Here is a 23,437-nt window from a genome sequence, read left to right on the forward strand (position 1 = left end):
GTTTAGCATGCTTTCAAGGAAAAGAAATATTTCAGTGGGATATAAATTGGATGAGAGAGAGAGAGAGAGAGAGAGAATGGACACCAAGTACAATTGTGAGATTTTGGATTTTAATCACACATAACAATGAGACTTAAATAAAACAAAAAGACTTCTGTTCTCTAACTCTGACTTTTTTCAAAATGTTGTGCAACCTTTTGACTTTGGTTTTCTTCATGTGCATCATACACTCACTTGAGAATTGACATAGAATTAGAGGGAGCAGAAATCTGAGTCCTATACAAGAACAGCTATTCTGTATTTTTCCATATTGCTTTTAGGCACAATCCATCAGGAAAGCAATCATAGAAAACATAATCATTTTTAAATGAAAATATTTGAAATTTAATCCATCCAATGCTGAAAACACTTACTTTCCATTTATTAAAAAAAAAAAAAAAATTTGCCATGGACTTTTGAGCAGATTGATAAACTAGCACTGTGTGCTTGTAAGGATAAAATGAGTCTAAATCTAATAAAATATGATGTTTAAATTCATAGAAATAGGGAACTTCGACTACATGATTGGAAAAGGATCATACTACATAGATTTAATTCATTTATTTAATTCACTTCTATTTAAATAGAAAATAAGTAAGCCCCTCAAAGGCCAGGGATAAATGTGGGAGGGGATAACTTCTTTTTTAAAAAAGTGTACAGATAGTGAGAGAATTCATTAAATATACAGATATCCCTACCAACCTGAGTGGCTTAGAAGATGGCAGTCTCACTTTTCGAAGGATAAAGTGACAATGACTTTTACCTAAAGACTCTATATTGGTTAAAAAAGGCAACATAGCAATTCTTGGGGAACAGTGGACGGCCTTCTAATGCAAGCATGTTCTGTTTGTGGCTTCACAATGCCATCAGGCTGCAAGCTGATTCAAATGTCTTCCAATTCAGCAGAGTTTGTAATACTTTATAGGAAAAGGAAATATTATTTAAATCATGTATATTTTTGAGATAGAATCAGTGGTGGGATTCTGTCCGGATCATGTGAACCGGTAGCAGCGACTGTGGGAGGCTCCACCCACCTGCCCGGATGTATTGCACGACTACTGCACATGTGCAGAAGGCCGTGCACATGCACAAGCAAAGTGAGCATGTTCACGTGTGCGCTCACATTTACGAACCAGTAGGGAAGGTAAGTGTATCCCACCTCTGGATAGAATATACAGAAAGATATATTCATTTTCACCGTTATCTATTCTAAAACACTAAAGAAAGTCAAAGGGTTAGGGTTAGGGATGGCTGAGCTTGTCATCTGGAAAGCCTGAGTTCAAGACCCAAGTGTCGCATCACAGGGTGAGCTCCTATTAATTGCCTCAGCTCCACTCAGCAGTTTGAAAGCATGCAAATGCAAGTAGATAAATAGGTATCACTTGGATGGGAAGGTAACAGTATTCTGTGCAACTTGACGTATAGTAATCCTGGCCACATGACCACAGAAATGTCTTTGGACAACAGTGGCTTTTTTGCCTAAGAAACGGAGATGAGCATCTCACCCCCTAGAGTCAGAAGTGATTGGATAGGGGAAACATTTACCTTTACCTTTAAAGAATGCCATATTTGTTCATTGACACATTGCTGACCTAAACAGAAAACATGGCAATCAATCCAAGCAAAAGTTGTGCACAATTCAATTCCAGACACTTACATCTATCCTTTCAATTGACTTGTGATATCAAATCCCATCTCACTGGTTTCAAGGTGTCATTCTTTTGGAGTTGAATATAGTAGTACCATTCTGGAATCATCCACAAGGCCATGCGTTATTGAACTCTAGGAAAAATTACCCCAGAGCTGGCTGTATATAGAGCTATTTTTTGCAGGTGAGTTATGCTTCAATCTTCAGAGCATTTTTCCATTTTTTAAGCTTGTACATTCTTTAAAGATAAATAAGATATCAAATTTAAAAAAGTAAAATACAAGCTCTGATATGTACCACACTAGGGTCTGTTGGGTTTTGTTTTGTTTTGTTTTGCATAGAATAATATTTGATTTGCTGTTATGCATGTTTGACATTTCATTAAGGAAGACAAGAGTGCCTCCAGAACTGAATAATAGATGTGAGGTCACTTCTTATCTCATGCTTGCCTTCATTCCAAAGCTGCAGATTCAAGCACATATTGCAATTCTCTTGCAAGACTCTTAGTGAAATGTTCTTAATAGGTGGCAAGTTTATGTATTTGTAAGATCACCATGGTGACACAGCATCTGTTTAAACAGAACTGTCTCCTAGAGTATCTGACAGCCAGCCCTACCTCCACTTCCCATTTGCAAGTGCCTATTCCCAAAATTTTCACCCTATGAATGAGATGCATAGAATATTTCACCCTCATGTTTTGCTTTTTACCCTTAGGTACCAAAGAATGCATATTAACTGGAAAAAGGAATAGTGGCTATTTTATGTAGCCATTTTTTAGTTACCATTCAAAACCATCATTTGATTGAAAACAGCTCATAGATGCATACTCATAGCACACAAAAAACCTTTAAATTGACAGATGCACTTGTACAACAGTATCTAAGTTATATAGTGCCAGACATTTCAAAAAGAATATTTATATGCAATTTTTCTAAAAAAATCTTAGATTTGCCATGGCTATATCTGTAACATTATTTGGAGTTTTTTTTTTTTTTGTTCAGTTAATCCAATAAAAATGTAAATGCTTTCATAGAGTCCATGAGGATTTATCCACAGAAGATAAATTGCACAAATTAATAAATATTACATCTAATTATATTACAAGTTTCTATAACCATTGTGAATACAACGTGTAAGATGCCTTCTCCCCTCCATTCCCGCAAACATACATCATGAGATTTTATAGTGGTAGTATAGCTATAAAACAATTAAAAAATAATTAAAATATTTAAACATTTAAAAAGACTACAGAGATTAGAATATTGTTAAAAACTGTACTAAAATTGAAATTAAGCAGGCTGAGAGGCAGATGGGACAGGGATGAGGTCTTCCTATGCCATCAGCCACCTCTAGCAGTGAACACCCGCCATGGCCCCCCGGCCAATTGGCAAAGCCAGGTTTTAATACACTTCCAGAAGGCCAAAAGGGAGAAGGCAGTTCTTACCTCTGGCGGTAGATTTTTCCATCAAGATGGAGGTCACAGATCTTCTTGATCTTGCCTCATTCCTCAGCAGATGAGATCCGTAGCAGGCATCTTCTGCTGGCCCAAATGTTATGGGGTTGTCCTATTGGGGAGAGCTGGTGTTGTGGCCCGCCAGCTGCCAGCAGAACTGGCGGCAGACTCAGATGATGAGGAGGTTGGGGAGGAATTTTGGGCCAGTCCTGGAGTCTGGGGAAGGCTCTGATGGATGCTCTGCCTCCGACATTTCCCAGCTGCCTTTGGAGTCAGAGAAAAGTGGGGAAGAAGAACAGTTGGGGCCTGTTCCAGATGCGCGTATACACAGAGCTGTCAGTAGAGGAGAACAACTGAGACACAGGAATTGACTCGGGAAGAAAGACACAATGTGGACGCTGAATGGCCCCTCCCAGGATGGGAAATAAATAGAAGCAAAAGGGGAGTGGTGGTTGCAGGACACAACAGTTCGTATTTCTTTGCTTATTGTGGTTCCTGCCTCCGAGACTTCTTGCTAGGAATTAATTTACAGCTTTGCAACTGGAAGCTCTTGGCCTGGCAATTATCCAAGGACTGATAAGGTCTGTTATCAGCTATTGTAATTCCATGAATTCACAGTAGCTAAATAAAGAGGGGGGATTTTTGGAACTAGGAGTCTGTTTCCTGGTTCTGCTAAGGCTGGGTCAGAATAGCTGGCTCCTCAGTGATATATTCTACATCTAGGAAAAATGTGTCTAAGATGCTAAATCAGGATTGCAGAGACCGCTATAAGATCCTGATCTCATGATGGAACAATAAGATAAACCAGTTGCAAATGAGCAATTTATTCTAACCAAAAACTTGTCAATGCATCCCTCCTTATTGGGCTCCAGTTGCATGAGATTATGACAAATAATCAAAAAGTTATGAAACTTTTTAGATAGGAAAGTTTCCTTATTCCCCAGGAACTTCTTTCTGATACAGTCTTTCTTAATGCTGGAAGTGCTCACTTTTGGATCATGCCTCCATCCTTTTGCAAATACTTAGAAGACTTTTTTTTTTTTTGCCAAGCAGCAAATATGCTTTCATTCAGAGATAATTTAATTATATCTTTAATTATATTATGATTTATGGTTACCTGATTTGAGTACCATTCTTGAAAAGTGGCATATATACAAAATTAATTCAAATATTTTAAAATAGAATCTACCCTACCTCATAAAAGCAATCCTTTTCTTTTGAATAAGACCTAATAGAAGTACTGTCTTGGTAGAAGTACTTTGGTTGCATAAATTAATGAACCCAACCTTCACTTTAGAAAAAATATCTTAGGTTATTATTAACTGGTCTGAAGTCAGAATACTTGAAGATGTACCTCAGCCTACCTAGAAAGTGCTGGGCCTATGACAACTCAATGTGGTCAACTTGGTATGTCCAACTCATTGCAGCCAACTTGTGGCCAACTTGCCATGGCCAATTGTTGAAATATCGGGCAGCAAGTTATCTTGCAGTGAACTGGCCACAGCACATTGTACTGCAGCAAGTTGGCTGTGCTGAGTTGGCCATGCCAAGTTGACCACGGCAAGTTGGCTGCACCAAATTGTTCCATTCTGGAACATACCAGAGTGTATATGGCATTCTCTATATATATTTTATTAAGGCTGTGTAAGCAATGATTGTATAAATATACAATGTGTATATATGCACATACACACACATGTACATTTTCTCTATTTACTTATAATTTCTTTACTTTGTCTATAACTAACAGGCCTTCCAGTTCAGACCACAATATTGAATTTTAAGGAGAACAAAAATCAACAAAAATGTGTTGATTACTTCCATCTCTCCTAGCCATCCCTCTCACATGAAGTCTAATAGCAATTACAGCTCAAGCCACAATGATTTCCTGGGGATTTAAGAGCTCTCCTAGTTAAAAGAATCAAAGAACAACTTAAGGCTCTCAACTTTTTCATTAATCCAGAAACTATTCCCAAAATCGTGCACAAACATTGATTACAGGAGCTAATAAACAGAGAAAGCTTCAGTAGTTAGCTGGTATTGATTTTATGTTTATTTGCTTTAGTGTAGAATGAACATGTACCATGTCTATACCTTTGAACTGAACCTAAGCAGTGCCTGCTTTTTAGTTTGTACTGTTGAAGAAAGTTTGACATCTTCTTCAGTTCTGTTTAGAAACTGCTGCTTTGATGCCTCAAACAGTGACCTTGGGACAATCATTGTCTCAAAACATATTTTTAATGAAATGTACTGGCCTTCAGGGGTTCCTGGGCTTTGTAAGTAAATATTTTCTCATTGCACCACATCAACCTGATTTTGATTTTGTTTCCCATCAACAAACTCACAAATGCTGAGACTACAGTTTGAGGCCTTGCTATATATTACATATTTCCAAGAATGAGACAAAAAAGATTTTATCTTCTGTCTAAATCAGAGGTGGGTTTCAGCAGGTTCTGGAGAACCGGTAGCAGGTTCTGGAGAACCGGTAGCGGAAATTTTGAGCGGTTCGGAGAAGTGGTAGTAAAAATTCTGTCTGGCCCTGCCCCCATCTATTCTCTGCCTCCAGAGTCCCAGCTGATCAGGAGGAAATGGGGATTTTGCAGTAACCTTCCCCTGGATTGAGGAGGGAATGGAGATTTTACAGTATCCTTCCCCTGCCACGCCCACCAAGCCACACCCACAGAACCGGTAGTAAAAAAAATTGAAACCTAAATCATGGGTGTCCAACCTTTTGGCTTGCTTGGGCCACATTGAGTAAAGAGGATTTGTCTTCTGCTGCATATAAAATACATAATGTATTTCATATATGTAAATCACATAATCTTGTGGGGCTGTTTTCCTAGCCATCCAGGATAACATGTGGCCCATGGGCTATGGGTTGAACATGCTGGTCTTGCCAGGAATTAATATACAGCTTTGCTACTGGAAGCTGTAGGCCTGGCAATTATCCAAGGACTGATATTGCAATTAACCCTTGGAAGGAGTATTGCCTGGGCTTTTCTGTGAGTGAATTCCATGAATTCACAATAGTTAAATAAAGAGGGGTTTTTTGGGACAAGGAAAGGCTGGATCAGAACACTAAGTGAAAAATTTGTTAAGTGAGTTTTGCCCCATTTTTATGACTTTTCTTATTACATTTGTTAAGTGAATCACTGCAGTTGTTAAATTAGTAACATGGTTATTAAATGCATCTGGCTTCCCCATTGACTTTGCTTGTCAGAAGGTCGCAGAAATGATCTCATGACCAACATTCTTGCAATGCAGAAAAGTAAATGCTATTGGTGCAAAATTGACATTTCTAAAAGAAACCTCTATATAAAGCACAGGATGGACATTATGGAGAATGAGAAGAAGATAATCAGGTAATTGACTGTCCAGTCATGGGAAAAGGTTCATTGGCACTGGGCTTTGGAGGCAGCATTCTATGTCTGTATGACATAGAACATTCACAGCTACTAATCCCCACCAAAACAGGACTTTGACCATTGCAAAGAACTCTGAACAACCATAAAAAGGCTATAAGGAACATCTTGAAATTAAAATACTTGCCATGGTAAGTATAAACTATTTCATGCATTTGTGGGAACTATCCCGGGTTTTGGGTAACTAGCAAGTTTTCTAGTAAATGTTAGTTAATGCTGTATGAATAAAAAAACCCAAACGAAAAATCCAACCCATACCACATATATTTATTTCTCTGAATGCTTATTAAAGGGTTTTGGATTATTTTTATTCATTTTTCTCTCCACTGTATAATCAGATTTGCAGTATGGAACTCTTGCTTTAAAAAAAACCCCCAAACCCTTACATTGTTCACCTGCAGCATTGTTAAATGTTGGGGTGCCATTCAGTATCAGCAGACAGCCCTATTCTGAGTAAGATTAGAATGAAGTAAAAAAAAAAATAAACTCCTCGGGGTATTCGAAAAGTATTTATGAAGTGACATTTCACATGCTATTGTTTATCTGTGGCTGTAATGCATCCAGCTGAGGACTGCATTGTTTCCTTCTCTAAGCAAAACCAAAACAAGAATGCTGAAATCCCATTTATTTCATTGCAAGGTAAGCATGACTAACATATGAGCCTAGTTATGCTTTTTCCTGTTGAAGCTTTTCATAGTTGATGCCACAAAGAAATTCTTGGCCTCCAGCTGCATTTCAGCATCGCCTTGTTGTTTGTGATATTAGCTAAAGGGTAGATTGCCACATATACCACTGTTTACCAATAACCCCAAGGATGGAGATATTTCAGGAGCGTGAGACAATTATTAACTCCCAAGACAAGTTAACAATGACTAATGTCTTTTCTGCACAACAGGCAGGCAGGCAGGCAGGCAGGCAAGCAGGTAGGCAGGCTGTTTTCCTTTTATTTCCCCTTTGTTATAAAACTTTAGACATAAATAGGTGATCCAAGTAATTAGGAGGGAGATAATTCTTTCATACTTATTAGAAATTCACACTTAAGCCTTAGGCATATATCAGAAGAAAATACTTAATAGAAAAGTGCAGCTTGCCTTCAGAAATCATGGGCGCTTCATCACTGGAAGTTTTTAAGAAGAGACTGGTCAGTCACTTGTCTGAAATGGTATAGGTTTTATTTTATTTATTTTAAATTTCTATACCACCCTTCTCCCTGAGGACTCAGGGCGGTGTACAGCCAAAATTAAAAAACATGCAATACAAATATTAAAAAACAATTAAAAGATATATAAATTTGGCCCAATTAAAACTCACTACCAATTAAAACATTTAAAAATTTCTTCTTAAGCCAGCCCGGCTTGCTTAAAAAAATGGGTTTTAAGGACACGGCGGAAGTCACTGAGGTCTTGGATTCTCCTTATCTCTGGGGGCAGCTGATTCCAGAGGGTAGGTGCCCCCACAGAGAAGGCCCTCCCCCTGGGGGTCACCAGCCTGCACTGTTTGGCTGATGGCACCCCGAGGAGGCCCTCTCTGTGGGAGCGCACGGGTCGATGGGAGGTCATTGGTAGCAGCAGGCGGTCTCGAAGATAGCTAGGCCCTATGCCATGGAGCGCTTTAAAGGTGATAACCAACACATTGAAGCGCACCCGGAAGACCACCGGGAGCCAGTGCAGCTCACGCAGGAGCGGTGTTACATGGGAGCGACATGCGGCTCCCGTCACTACCCGCGCTGCTGCGTTCTGGACCAGCTGGAGCCTCCGGGTGCTCCTCAAGGGGAGCCCCATGTAGAGAGCGTTGCAGTAGTCAAGGCGAGAGGTGACGAGGGCATGAGTGACTGTGCACAGGGAATCCCGATCAAGAAAGGGCCGCAACTGGCGAATCAGGCGAACCTGACAAAAAGTCCCCCTGGTTACAGCCGTCAGATGTTCCTCCGGGGACAGCTGCATATCCAGGAGGACTCCCAGATTGCGAGCCCTCTCTGTGGGGGCCAACGACTTGCCCCCAATAGTCAGTGATGGAATCAACTGACTATATCGGGATGCCGGAAGCCACAGCCACTCAGTCTTGGAAGGGTTGAGCTTGAGCCTGTTCCTCCCCATCCTGATCAAGCAGGTTCTCCTGCTTGATCAGGGGGCTGGACTAGAAGACCTCCAAAGTCCCTCCAAGGTCCCTCCAAGATCTCTTCCAGTTCTATTCTAGAGTAATAAAATGCAGAAAACAGGAAATCAGAGGGTAAGAAAGGATGTATTTGGAAAATAAACAACAACAAGCAAATATACATAGAGGAGAATGATTACTGTAAGATGAGGATGAGAGGCATTATGCAACATGTATTCACAGGAAAAGATAGTTGCAAAAACATAATGAAACTGAACAAGAAACAATTAAGATCAACAGATGCAGAGAAAATGTGACTTTGGAACGTGTTTTGGAATGAGTGAATTCTAATGATTGTAGATGACTAAACAAGGAACCTCCACAGAGTGAAAAGAATTTAAAGAAATAAAACTGATGAAACTAAATTTGGGATGAAACTAAAGAAACTGTGACAGGAATGCTTTACAGATTTGTATGGGACTGATGAGAATATGTTCAAAGAGTGGAGTTAAAACAAATGCTAGAAATATTTGTGTTCAAGACAAAATTGATGAAGTCATATGTGCTGTGACAATTTTGAAAAATTGTAGATTTGCAGAGGTAGGACATTTATTTATTTATTTATTTAATTTATTTGGGGAATTTATATTGTCGCCTATTCGCACATGGCAACTCAAGGCGGTTTACAGAATATAAAACCTCATATAAAAACAATAAAACTAATAAAAGAGTCATATAATAAATTAATATAATAAAATAACCCCCCGCCCCTATGACAACACCTCACACGAGCCATTTAATGGGCTCCATCCTGCTCTGGGTTCCCCAGACCCGCTGGCAGAACCAGGTCTTCAGCGCCATCTGGAAGAGTGCTATAGTGGGGGCCATTCTAATCTCTGGAGGAATGATGTTCCAGAGAGAGAGGGCCACTATGGAGAAGGCCCTTCTGGGTCCCAGAAGTGTATTTCTCTGGGGATGGGACCTACAATATTTTCTGCCTCCCCGCTCTGATGGGTCGGGTAGATGTTACCGGCAAGAGACGGTCCCTCAGATAACCTGGTCCCAAGCCATTAAGGGCTTTAAAGGTAACAACCTGCACCTTGAATTGTACCCAGAAGCAAGTTGGCAGCCAATGCAGCTCCCGCAGGAGAGGTGATACATGTGCACACTGAGGTCTGCACAAACCATGCAGGCCGCTGCATTTTGCACCAACTAGAGTTTCCAGATGCTTTTCAAGGGCAGCCCCATGTAGAGCACATTGCAATAGTCAAGACGGGAAGTGACTAGAGCATGAGTGACTGTGAGTAGGGATTGTTGGTCCAGGAAAGGGCATAACTGGTGCACAACCCGCAGTTGTGCAAAGGCCCTTGCCATGACTACCACCTGGCCTATATAACTTCAGAAATTGAAAAATATGAGTACAGTTAACATGGAGTGGCTGTGCAACTTACTAAACTTATGTGAAAGCTAATGATTGTAAGTATGCTGTTACCATTTTCCTATACAAAAGAAATAACAACCAGAGTGAATGCAAATTAAGTTGGCCTGGGAAGGTGATTGATTGAAAAGTGATAATGAGTAGAATTTGTAAGGGGAAAGGGGGGGAGCATAAGCCGGGTGGGAGCCGTACAGACCAAGTTCTGCTTTTCAGCAGGATACTGAGAAATGCATGGATGTGAGAGAGAAAGTTTTAGAGATAGTACATGACAAAGTGAATTGGACTGAATTGTTATAATGTTATTCAATGTTCTGTGTGAGTATGTAATTGAAAGTGGCGGAACATAATACAATTGGTAAATGAAAGCATTGTGAGAAAAAACTAAATGTTTGATGAATAATTCAACTTTGAAGTGGGAGGGTAAGAAAGGATGTGGAATGCCCCTTGGTTTAGTTATTTATAGATAAATATTATTGTATTGTTGGCTTAGAACTTGAATGATTTGCAGGAAATGTTAGATAAACTGTATGAGGCAATGAAGACTATGAATGTGAACATCAATGTATCAAATAAGAATGAATGATTGCAATTTACGTGCAAATGGTGAACAATTGAACATATACAGTAGATGAAACTATGTACTGCATAGAACAATGACTAAAGATGGGGGAGTATAAAAAAAGGAGCAAATGTAAAGAGGTAATATATGGTTTGTTGCAAGCAATGAATGTTTGTCAAAAGAAGCAAAACTGGTTGGGTTTAAGAGCCTATTTTGTTATGTGGAAGTAATAGTTTTGTACATCAGGAAAAACATAAAAGTAAATTGAAAACAGTGGAAATGGGATACTTAAGAAATTTTGTTACACAATGTGATTGAGTCTAGAATGTATGACTGCTGAATGACGGAGGACTGAATACAAAAGTGAACAAACAATATATGGGAAAAAGTACACTGAGGTGGTTTGTCATTTGGAGAGACTGAATGAGGCTTGAATTGCACAGCAGATACGAGAAGGAAGAGTAAATGAGTTGAAAAGAAAAGAAAGACCAGGAAAGTTGGATGTGGTTGGATGGAGTTGAGAAGAACCTAGAAAAGAGGTTAGTACTTTAAAATACAAAACACAATATATGAATTTGTGGATGGAAATAGTGAAATTTAGGATGGTTTGCAAGGATGGAACAATATGGAGCAGTAAACAGTAGTGAATAGTGTGTGTAAATAAACATTCTTAGCTCACATATTAGTTCACATCTCTTAGCTCACATCTCTATTTGTTGAGTTACTATCTTACCTTTTTTGTGCTCTACATAACAATGCTTATCATGTGATTGTCATGAATGCATGTCTTGTGATTGTCATGTCTTGTGTCAGCTTTGGAAGCCATATTAGGCCGGAAGCTTCATGCTGCCACCTTCTCATGTGTGGGAAAGTAGGAAGGGGGATTTAGTAGAAGGGTTGTCTGCAGACATAATAGCATTCTTCCTGTTGGTCAAGGTCAGGGCGATCCTGCATCTGGAGAAGGAGTGGTCAGAATGCTGTCTCAAGATGGGACGGAGGTTGTTTGGAGCATGTGATCGACTGAGGACTGAGGGATGGTTTGGGGGGTTTTGATTTACTGAGGGAAAACCCACATCTGGGTTTTCCCAGATGTGTCAGTTTACCTATTCTAGTAAATAGAACTTTAAAAATGCTTCCTTCAGAGTCTTTACTTGGAGCTGGGGGGTTTTCTGGAATGCTGACACCTTGTATGTATGTAAACTTTCTAAATGATACTAAATTGTTGGAGATATATAAAACAGGGTAGATTGGTTTAGGAATGAAAACAAAAATGTCTCCTTCCTATTTTTGGATGTTGGATGGAACAAAAAAAAATGCCATGCAATGTCTTTTATGATAGGAGATGACGTTGGACAAGTTTTAGTTAAAAAGGATAGATATTCCTGGCACTTTTCGTACATCAAATGATATCCTGGTTTTGTATTTGAGAGTTGTGGCAACTCTCAAACTATGTGGCATTCAGGTTTCATTATGAAAACCAGCTAGCTTGATCAAGGATACTTGTGTTTTTGAAGTACTAAACAGAAGAAAGCCTGTTTAGTATCCTCAGAACCACAATACAGAAACAGTAAGTTGGGCAGTGATTCAAATCTCCTGAGGAATGACTGCATGTGGTTATTTACCTCTTTTGTTCACTTTCCATTAATGTTTAAATACGAATGGGTTTCTAATCTTTCTGGCATTGCTGTTGCTAATATTTAGGTTGCTGGAGAGTAGCAGTAGCTGCATTAATATCAGACTAGACAAGGTAACAAATTATGTTCCACATGAATCAAAATGTTCATTGATGGGCTAAATGAGACAGCAGAAAATATTTTCAGTGAAAGCATAATTGATAAAAATCTATTTTTTAGGATAAACTTTCAAAATTACTTCCATGGATTGTTGCGTAAGTTTATAAGCAATAAAAAGAATGGTGCATCAAAAAGCAGAAAGTATATCTAAACTCCAGGGCTACTTAGAATGAACAATGACTTAAATATAAACTAGAAGTTTGATATTCCTATCAGAAGGAATGCCATTGTTAGTGGCATGAAAACTAAGCATAATGACAATGTTCCACAAACATAAGGGTTTGACTTCATACATTGTTTTCTCATCCCATTTTAAAAACATTCAGAAGTTGTTTCCTTAGGCAACAGGTTAAAAAAAAGGAACTGAGGTCACATGATCCTACTAGCTGGCCCCATCTTATCTGGAACCAATTTAGCAGTATTTATGAATGGAGCTCTGTAAGCAGAAATCTTTATTTCTTTAAAAGCCAACGGTGATGCAGTTTCCCTGCCAAAGTAAGTCCTAAAGGAATGGAAATGAATTATTTCTCATGTATGGTCTCTCAGTCAAGTGCCTGTTAGTACTTAAATAGGAAACCACCAAAAATACCACGACTTTTAGTTTGATTGGGAAAGTGATGAAAACATCCCCAAAGATAGCAGTAGGAGATATCAAGCAAATAATGTGGATATGTTCTTGAAATCACCAGGAATTGCATTATACTTGAAATATGCTTTTTTAAACCTGAGGATAGAAGAAAAATTGAAGTACTTTGGAATATCTGCAGAGTCTTCCTTCTCTTCCATTCAAGCTTAGCATTAAAAACCATTGTCTCATGAAAATGTAGACTAAATGGTATTTTTCGGAGTATAAGATGCATTCCCCTCCCCCTAAAAGAGGCTGAAAATTTGGGTGCATCTTATACTCTGAATGTCGCTTTTTCGAAGCTTTTTTTCAGCCCTAAAAAGGCGCCAATGAGGCACTGGTGAGTGAAGCGATCTCCATGCTCTGACCCTCAGCTGTTCTTTAGAAGCTTTTTTTCAGCCCTAACTAGGCGCTAGCTGAGTGAAGCGATCTCCCCCCCACCCATGCTTTGCCTGCTTTTCTCATTGCTGCTTCCTCTCAGCTGTGCCTTAGAAGCTGATTTTTAATCACCAAGCAGGGGATAAAAAAACCAGCAAACTAATATGCTGAAGCTGACCAGACTAAGGACCCTAGCCAAATGAATATCTGGTAGGGAGATTTTTCCCCCTTGTTTTTCTTCCCAAAAACTAAGCTGCGTTTTATACTCCAGTGCATCTTATACTCTGAAAAATACGGTATCTAAATTAGCTGACTTCTGTCCCAGATAATTCAAAGTATTCATTGCTATAGTCCAAGAGAATATTAAATGTTCATTTGTTTTAGGAAGAAAGTCAATCAAATAATACAGCCTGATGCTTATTCTATTCTGCACATGAGATAAGGAGATACATCTATTTGTCCCATTTTGGCACTCCAGATTTTAAATTTAAAAAGCTAAGCATAGATGAATTATTTATTGAACAGAGATTAATTTAGAAGATCCTATTACTGGAAACAGAGCAAAGATCTAAAAGATTGATTCTAGGAGGAAGCAATGTATGAAAGCATGAATTTTGAAGGATATACCACAAGAAATTTACAAAAAGGGCGAAAAAAATGTGAAAAGGAAATTGGTACATAAATATTTATATGTGTAATTGGGGCTACATACGCAAAGTTCAAACCAAGGTATTTGTCATTTTGCCTTCATGTTAAGCCTGTAATCTTGAATTTGGTGCCCAGGATCCTATATGTTGCAAAATGTAGTGCCAACCAACATTAACTTTATACTCAAGAATGACTTTGAATCCCACATGGATTCTAGAACTTTGCCTTTAAAAAATAACCAAGAATGAATAACTACAGATCAAGGCTTTCTCTGGAAGTATGCCCACCTGCCTAAAGGACAAAGTCTGGCAAGTTTGTATGGATCATGTAGGACTGGAAGATGCCAGTAGAATAAGTGTAGCTAGCATTTTATGAAAGTGGTACTTTGCAATTGGTTATGTTCCTGATGGCTGATTTGTGAAAGCATCCATAAAATGTTATCAGAATCTCAAACTCAAATTTCTAAAATGTTGAAGCTCTTCAAAGTTAGTTATACAATTTAAAAAACATGAGATACAGGTTATAATAGCAGTTGCTTACAAATAGATGGGGAATATCATCACTGAAGATTTGGAAGATCAGATAATAAATGGAATGAAATATCAAGGAAAACTCTCTCTAGACACAATTCAGACCAGGGCCACTGACAGACTAAACTATCTGATTTGTTTGAACTATTCCTCTCTTGTGGGGATGTTCTACAATTTCAATCAATTATTCTTTGAATATAACAGATGTTAAGCATTTGTATTTGTCCAGTCACTTCATTGTGTTGTTCATATAGCACTTCATGCTAGAATCATCTACAATTTAATTATTTCAGTACCAGGTTGTGATCTTTCAACTAGAAAGTAACACCTAGTGATTTAAGCTGATCCCAGAAGCTAAAAAATTCAGGCCTAGTTAACATTTGGGTGAGAAACCACCAAGAAGATGGGATATGCTTTTGGACTAGAAAGTCAAAAGCATATCCTAGAAGAAGACTGACAATAACAATTCATTTTCATGGTATTGTTAAGAAAATTTTGAGGGTGTGTCCAATAGTTATCTTTAATTAAGGGTTATTGATCAGAGATCTTTACAAAGCTATTGTCAGCACTGGAATGAATGTAGTTTGAAGTGCTGACATCGAAACCTGACAGCTATAATCAATTATTAGGCCATCAAATTTTGCAATGTCCCTAAATTTCAGTGTTTGATTCAAATACTTGAACATTAGAATTACCTGGTGTTTGAAGAAGAAATCCAGTCAGATTTGACTTCAGGATTTGGATGTGATTTTATTCATTCATTTATATGTATCCCACCTTTATTATTTTTATCAATAACTCAAGGTGGTGAAAATACCTACTATTCCTTCCTCCACCTATTCCATGTCTGTTGCCTATATGATGTTCAGTTTTCTGCATCACAGTGGAAGATGAATAGTCTAATGAGGGAAAAGATCCATCTTAATTCAATAATGTTAATCTTAAACTTAGAAAAGTAAGCCTTAGGTAACACATTTTTGTTCTGTGTGTACTGTGTTTGACTTCAGAATGAAAATAAAAAATCCAGTGTGGGAACAAAAATGATATGGTCATCAGGATTATTTAAACATTCTTGGTCCTCTTTCTCTGGCCTCACATCAAGTAATATCTCCCGTCACAATATTCCATTTCGGAGAAAGTTTAGAGTAGAATATTTTCATAGCAATAAATTAGACAAGGTAATGTAAGCATCTTTCTGATTCTGCTTTCTATTTTTTTTTCAAATTCTTCCTTAATTCCTAAACCAATTAAAATGTTTTCACTTATTTCAGATAAATTTCACTTATTCCAGATATCTCCCATCACAATAGTCCATTTTAGAGTAGATCTAATCAGTCCTTGCCCTTTCCATTTTATTTATAAGTATGTGCAGAAGGACCTTCATCTGGATCATGGCTTTCATTCAGAGAGGGGGGAAATTTGATTATCTGCTACTTTATCATTATCTTTTATTTTTCATAAACTGTACGTGTCAAATTCAGAACATACATTTTTTCTATTCTCTTTCCAGATTTTCCTTTGGAGCACAAATTAAAACTGTAGGAATTTTTTAAAATGCTATTATTTTGATGAAATCTAGCACTAGGAGCAAATTTATCAGTGACTATATGGCTATGTTTTTTAAACCTAGGTATCCTATGGTTTCAGACAATAATGCTATAGAATATTTAGAATAATTTCGGCATTCTTCGGCAACAAAATATATGTGAATGAGTGTTTGTCAACTGTAATTTGTTCTACTTGGTGACACTAATTAGCCTTTCATTAATACCTCATTTATATTTTGTGCATGTACCTATCTTGGCTTACCTTCGATGTTAATATGGCATTTATATCTGTTTTGCTGATAGATTGAACTCTTGAGTGGCTCATCAGCTCCATGCATTTCTGCAACTGGACAGCTAATTTAGTATGCCTCAAATTATGGACCATAAACTACTTAATATATATCCTATTAACCTTCTGTATTGAGCACAGAAAGTCTATAGATCAGCAAAGTTCAGACTTTATCAAATTAGAGGACTTCATCACCCCAAGAGAATTTCCTTTTCAACTAATATTTGACAGTGATGCCTTATGTAATATTTTTGGACAATGATTTAAAAAAAGACAAACCATTCTTAAATAGTTGGACAATATTGGGTCAGTATAATACATTTTTATTCATATCATTAGGTAAAACAGGTTAATTCAACTAGGTTTTATTTGTAAAATGACCTAGAAAGCTTCAAAAATATGCTTTAAAGAATTTGTGAAACTTTCTAGGTCATTTTGCAAATAAAACCATTCTTGAGAAAAAAAATCACTGTTCTTCAATCATATAGATCAGTGGTGGGATTAAAAGGTTCAAGGTTGATTCAGCCTTCCATCCTTTCTAAGGTAGGTAAATTGAGGACCCAGTTGTGGGGGCAATAAGATGACTTTGTATAAATATACAAAAGGATGAAGGCTATTGCTGAGCACATTGTAAGCCGCCCTGAGTCTTCGGAGAAGGGCGGCATATAAATCAAATTAAAAAAAAAAATACTACCGGTTCTGTGAGCGTGGCTTGGTGGGCATGGCGTGGTTTGGTGGACATGGCTTGGTGGGCATAGCAGGGGAAAGATACTGTAAAATCTCCATTCCCTCCCCACTCCAGGAAGGCTAATGCAAAATCCCCATTTCCTCCTGATCAGCTGGGACTCAGGAGGCAGAGAATAGATCGAGGCAGGACCAGTCAGAGGTGGTATTTACCAGTTCTCCAAACTACTCAAAATTTCCACTACCGGTTCTCCAGAACTGATCAGAACCAACTGAATACCACCTCTGATATAGATTGATTCTTTTTTTTGGGGGGGGGGGGGTCAGATTTTAAAAAGGTTGCTTTTAGAAAGTTTTGAATCTGAAATATTTCTTGTGCTACCATTGACAATACTGTCTACTGTGGCATAATTTCTTTTCTTGTGTGTTGTCAGAAGTAGTGTTTTCCAAGCACTATTAGGAAAACACTATTGGAAGTCTATGTAGATGGAAATGAATGTGCAACCTTGTTTTAGAGGGGGCAGGGAATGGCAGGTGTACTGTAAAAATGTGTTGACTAAAAAAGTCAAAGGCTTTATTAGATTTCAATTCTAATTTTCATCCTATTTTTCAAGGCAGTTTCATATGGTATTTCTTTGTCCAATTTTATCCCCACTGTTTCAATCCTCTGAGACAGGTTGGGCTGAAAGATTAAGTTATACTCCAAAAAGCATCTGGTGAGTTTCTGTACCTGAGTATGAACTTAAAATGGTTCTCTTCAGTCTTAGTCTAATACCTTAGCTATTACATACCGTGTGTAGTACGTACTACATCTAAATGGAGTCTAAAACAAAATACAGACTGTATGGAGGGCTTTCATCCTTTTTCTAGGATATAATATTTCATCTCCCCTCTGTGCATTTTTGTTCCTTCCCTTGTTCAGCAGTCAGCCAATATTCTGTGGTCACTGCACATGATTCTCACTATGTTCATTTGGAATCTATTTCCATATAAAAATTGTTTTTGAAATACTGATGTTTTCATAAGCTTGCTGATCCCTATTTCTTGTGAGTGGATAGTACCATTTTAGAACGGGAGAGTGATGCTGTGACTATTTAGAAATTAGACATTTTCAATATGGGTTCCATATTGGTCTGGGTTCCAAGTAACACCCCCCCAACCAATGAAGACTCCAAGACCAGCAATTCCTCAAAATTCAATTTTATTAGAGATGTCATATTGGCACATCTGGGAAAACCCCGAATCTGAAAGCTCCCAGGTTTTCCCCACCCAAAGGAAAGTCAAAGTCCTTCCCCTGTACCCACATGTCCATCACATGGTCCAATCAATCCACTGTCCCAATTGGAAATGCCTCCCAGTCACGCCAATCCAGGTGCAGGTTGAACGTCCTTGACTCCCAGAGAAAAGAACATTGTTATGGCTAAATACTTCTACCAACTCCATGCAACCCCCCCTCCCATTTTCCCCAGACTAAGTGTGGTAGCCCTGAAGATTCAAAAGTAAAGATGGCTTCCAGGGCTGACAAAGGTTTGTTTTCTAGAATTGGTGCAATGATTGAAGCCTAAATCATATTGTTAAAGTCTACTGACATATATCATTGGGAATCTGCACTAGCCATCTTTAGAGTTCATCATTTGGGGAGCAAGAGGAAAAAAGAATCAGATTCAATCTAATTATTGAGAAGCTTTCATAATTATCTGGCACTGTGTTCACACATAAGAGAATGGTATTAGTAGACTTGAAAATCCTAAATTTTCAAAGATTCCAAAATAGTTTTAAGTTTGGGGAGGGAATAGAAGTCCAAGCTTCCAATCTTAATTCAAAGTGTTAATATAGAACCTCAATAATTTGAGAGCGTTCCACTCATCCAAGTATTAAGATCAACTAAGAGGTTCTTTTCTAAGAAGTTCTCTCATTATTGGGAGAAATACTTTATAAAGAATTACTGATTCCATTGATATTCTTTACCATGATATCTATGATATAGGCTAGGTAAGTGTTTTTCCAAACATATATACATAAAAAAGCCCAATGTTCATTGAGCATGTTCAGGGTTCTTGGAATTCTAATTGTTTACAGAAGGATTATTACATCCAAGAAATCTAGGATGGAGGAAGGGGAATAGAAACGAATGTCCAGAATCCTTTACAATGGTACCCCAAACAATCATATTTTGTTACAGGTGTTATCAATCTGCTCTGATATCCCAAACATTTTTCATGTAACTATATAACTGCTATTTTTCAGATTCAACAAAAGATTTAATTGAAACTTGCTGTGCTGCTGGACAACAATGGGCTATTGATAACAATGAATGTATGGAAATTCCAATAAGTGGAACAAGTGGTGATATTTGCAGGTAAGTAAAATAAAAGTTTAAAAACAAAGCAAAACCCCAAGCACAAAAATTTGAGTTTACAAATATCCTGCACCCTATAATGTAATCAACTTGCTATTCTTTATGTCAGGTTGATACTAGGTGACACTACTGTCAGATATATTGTTTAGATTATTATTATGAAGCTTTTCAGATATTTTCTAATGATATTTGGGTTTAATGTGGCAGATATACTTAAATGTTATACTCTAAACATCCCAGATTTCTCAAATCTGTCCACATCATATTATGATAACTCTGGAAGAGGATTGTGCATTGTCAAATCTCCATGAATAATGTTTTTTTTCCCCCTATGCAACCATCTGCATCTTATCCTTTACAACATACTAGCTGTCATGTGAAGGCACAGGATCCTTTTGTGCAAATTTTAAAAAGGCGTCCCTGAAATGGAGAGAGTTTGATGGCTCCCTGTGCCACCCTGCTAGCAAACAGTCTTCTCAGGGACACGCTGGGCCACTCAAATGTCTATGCTATTTGCTGAGCCACTCAAATGTCCTTCCTTCCAACATACATACATACATACATACATACATACATACATACATACATACATACACCACCGGTTCTGGGGTGTGGCTTGGTGGGCATGGCATGCTTTGGTGGCTGTGGCTTGGTGGGCGTGGCAGGGGAAGGATACTGTAAAATATCCATTCCCACCCCACTCCAGGGGAAGGTTACTGCAAAATCCCATTTCCTCCCGATCAGCTGGGACTTGGGAGGCAGAGAATAGATGGGGGCAGGGCCAGTCAGAATTTTTACTACCGGTTCTCCGAACTCAAAATTCCCACTACCGGTTCTCCAGAACTGGTCAGAACCTGCTGAAACCCACCTCTGATACGCACATATACACATATACAGTAAATATATTTCATATGAATATATATGAAGGAACAGAACTCTTGATCTAAAACAATAGAGGTATTTCAGTAAAGAAAAAGAAATCTAATTATTCTAGCTGTGAAGAGACAAAACAAAACAAAACACCACAGTCTAGCACAATGGGATTAAATTAAATTGTTGAAGTTCACATTTAAAATGTTGCCCTAGTAAAAGAGGTGTAGTATTTTAATGGATCTTTATTTTCATTTCATATGCCAGTGTCAGGCTGAATGCCTGCTCCTCAAATTCTGTTAATTTCAAAGCAGCTCACTGTAACATAATTTACATTAAAACATAGCTAGTCTTTATATTGTGACTTTGCAGAAGAACGTGTCTTGTGATAAAAACATGGCACTCAGTACTATGACAGAATGGAGAGAATAAATACCATCTGCCATTCTGTCATGTGATCTTCCAACCATACAAACTATTTGTGATAACGGGAGGTAGGAAAAGAGCTTGGGACACACAAACAGTTTCAGGGGTTAAGAATCTGGCAGGGAGTTAGCTGTGTTGAGCTTTGAAGGGAAGAAGAAATAAAATGACTCGTGAATAAAGATGCCATTTGGCAGTCTTGGGCTGCTGAACAAACACAGATTCCAGGATGATTTTGGCATACAAATTGCTATCCAGGGAGGAGATTGACAGGACATGGGAACTATCTAGTTGGCTCAGATTTTCAGAGACAGAAAAATTCAATTCAGCCTAAAGAAGATCAAGGTTGTTGTAGCCATTGGAGATGGCTAGCAGTCAGGCTCTAGACATTTGGTTGCCCTAGGCAAAATGACCACCTGGCACCCTTTATGTTTTGGCTCATCTTCCAATTTTATTAGAAATTTCAAAAAGGCACTTCCTTATTTCTTTTTTTCTTTGAGTTTTTGAGCTTTATACTTCTGATTTTCAGCCCCAGATATATTTTCTTCATGGACATTTTCACCCTATTTACACAGCAAATAGTTTTAATTAATTAGCATCTATTGTTGTCATTGTTGTTTGTCATTGTACCGATTCCTCTGTCAAAAATCCTGAACAAGTCGGGCCATTCAAACCTCACAAACATCTGCCAAGCTATCTCACTTCCTTTACATGGATGATTTTACAGCTCTGTGGGAAAACATTATCTAAAATGGAGTCCTTGAATGTATCATTTTTTTCTGCTCTTTTTCGTATCTATGAGCTTTATCATAAAATGTAAATGGTACATGTTTGGGTTATAGCTTAAGGAGATATAAGGAGTTATATCTTCCAAACTCAGTAGTTTTGTATAGGTTTGATTTCTTCTCCATTTTTAGTGCTAACCACTGGCATTTTTATGCCTAAAGCAAGACACAAATTTGATTGTACTGACTCATAAAAAATATGGAAAAAGAACACTTTGGCAGAAATTGTAACTAAGTAAAATATATTTGGATATGATAAGTTGTATAAGATATGATATGGTCAATACTCTGTTTCATAAAATATGTGGGTGTGCATTGGGGGGGGAACCAATAAAACTTGATTCCCCCCCAAAATTGATTGTACTGACTCATATATAACATCTTCCTGCACCATTTAGGTACAAATTTCTGTGGTTGTGCTCTGTTCTATTTATTCAGAGAAGTCTAACCACCTGCTAGGTAGTTTATGTTAAGCAAAATGATATAAATAGAAACTGCCAGTTGTAAGACTTGGTATAAATATTCATTTAAATTTGAGATGACATATTTTAAACCTATACTGCTTGTATCCTATGCCTTCCATCTTCACTGTGTAAGAGTATTTGCCAGTAGCAGCCTGTCTCATGAAAGCAGTATATTTTTTTTATTTGTTGCAGAATTGCTCAAAAGCAGTGCTGTGTCTCGTATTTAAAGGAGAATAGCTGCATTGCTGGCATGATTGCTGCCAGAGAAGGTGATTTATGTGGATCAGATGAAAGCGATACCTGTGGAGGATCATTTTATAAGGCAAGATATTCTGCTGAATCTTTGTGGCATCCTTGCTAATACAAACCAGCTTACGCTTGTACCATTTTAAATTTAAATATATATATATATATCCTGAATTTTACTCAATTGCAGAGCATCATGGGTAGGAAATGATTTTAAAAAGTTACTTAGCTAAGCAGTTTGGCTGTTAGCCTCTATTTCAGAGCTTAGGCCAGATGTACAATTTATCTAGCTGATAAGAATTTCATTAGCGCTTTGCTTAAGCAGTCTGTCTCCACTATTATAGTTAACAGCATGACAGGATTTTTTTTTTAAAAAAAATGATCACATTATAGATAAATTGTTGAGTTCCATGTGTGGTTAGACATATATATTGGCTTAAAAGTAAACCGAGCAATTAAACTAATTTAAACTTTAAAAATATTTTATCTGATTATATTATTCTTTGTAAAGGTGGTGTCTGGCAAAATCTGCAATACAGCTTAGTTTCTGCAAATCAAGGTCTGACTCCTTACATGTGAAACCTTTTCTTCCAGATCTTAACCATATTTAAGATTTCAAAATTAATACTGAGCACAGAATAATTTTGATTGATTACAGTTGGTGTTGACTCTTAGTGACCATTTACCCTGTTTTCCCCAAAATAAGACCTATCCGGAAAATAAACCCTGTGACGCTTTTAACGCATGTGGCTAATATAAGCCCTACCCTTGAAATAAGCCCCACTTAATTGCCTGTGCAGCTGCCCGTCTGTCCATTCTGTCTGGTTGCTTGTGGTGCCACTGACATGAGGTCAGGTGGAGGGAGGTGGAGCTTCCCCACATGCCCCACACTGACTTATCTTAGGGCCCCCACAGCCAGGCCATCCAAGCTCTGACAGCTGCCTTTTGGTTGCGGCACTGGTATGTTGCTTGGCCTCCTGTTCCATTGGGATTGTGAGCAAGCAGAAGTGGGCCAGCGGCCACATGGTGTTCTGCTAGACAGGGCTGCCAGAGCCGCTGCTATGAGGCAAGGCAGGTGTCGGGCATGGGTGGTCTGGCTGTGGGAGCCCTGAGGTAAGCTGGTGCAGGGCATGTGGGGCAGCT

The 23,437-nt window shown here is 38.1% G+C and overlaps 1 protein-coding gene across 4 annotated transcripts in view; it reads left to right on the forward strand.

The window, feature by feature from the left end:
- FBLN2 (fibulin 2) overlaps window positions 1-23,437 on the forward strand; it is a 152,255-nt gene that overhangs the window by 62,147 nt on the left and 66,671 nt on the right. For all 4 annotated transcript variants that reach the window (XM_087887810.1, XM_034437732.3, XM_034437740.3 and 1 more), the window contains 2 exons: window positions 19,395-19,506; window positions 22,241-22,370. In XM_087887810.1, the coding sequence (XP_087743936.1) occupies window positions 19,395-19,506; window positions 22,241-22,370 (242 nt within the window). The remainder of the gene's footprint in view (window positions 1-19,394; window positions 19,507-22,240; window positions 22,371-23,437) is intronic.

Source organism: Pantherophis guttatus, chromosome 2, assembly GCF_059756535.1.
Source record: "Pantherophis guttatus breed Tessera chromosome 2, ASM5975653v1, whole genome shotgun sequence".
In the NCBI taxonomy this organism is placed as follows: Eukaryota; Metazoa; Chordata; class Lepidosauria; order Squamata; family Colubridae; genus Pantherophis; species Pantherophis guttatus.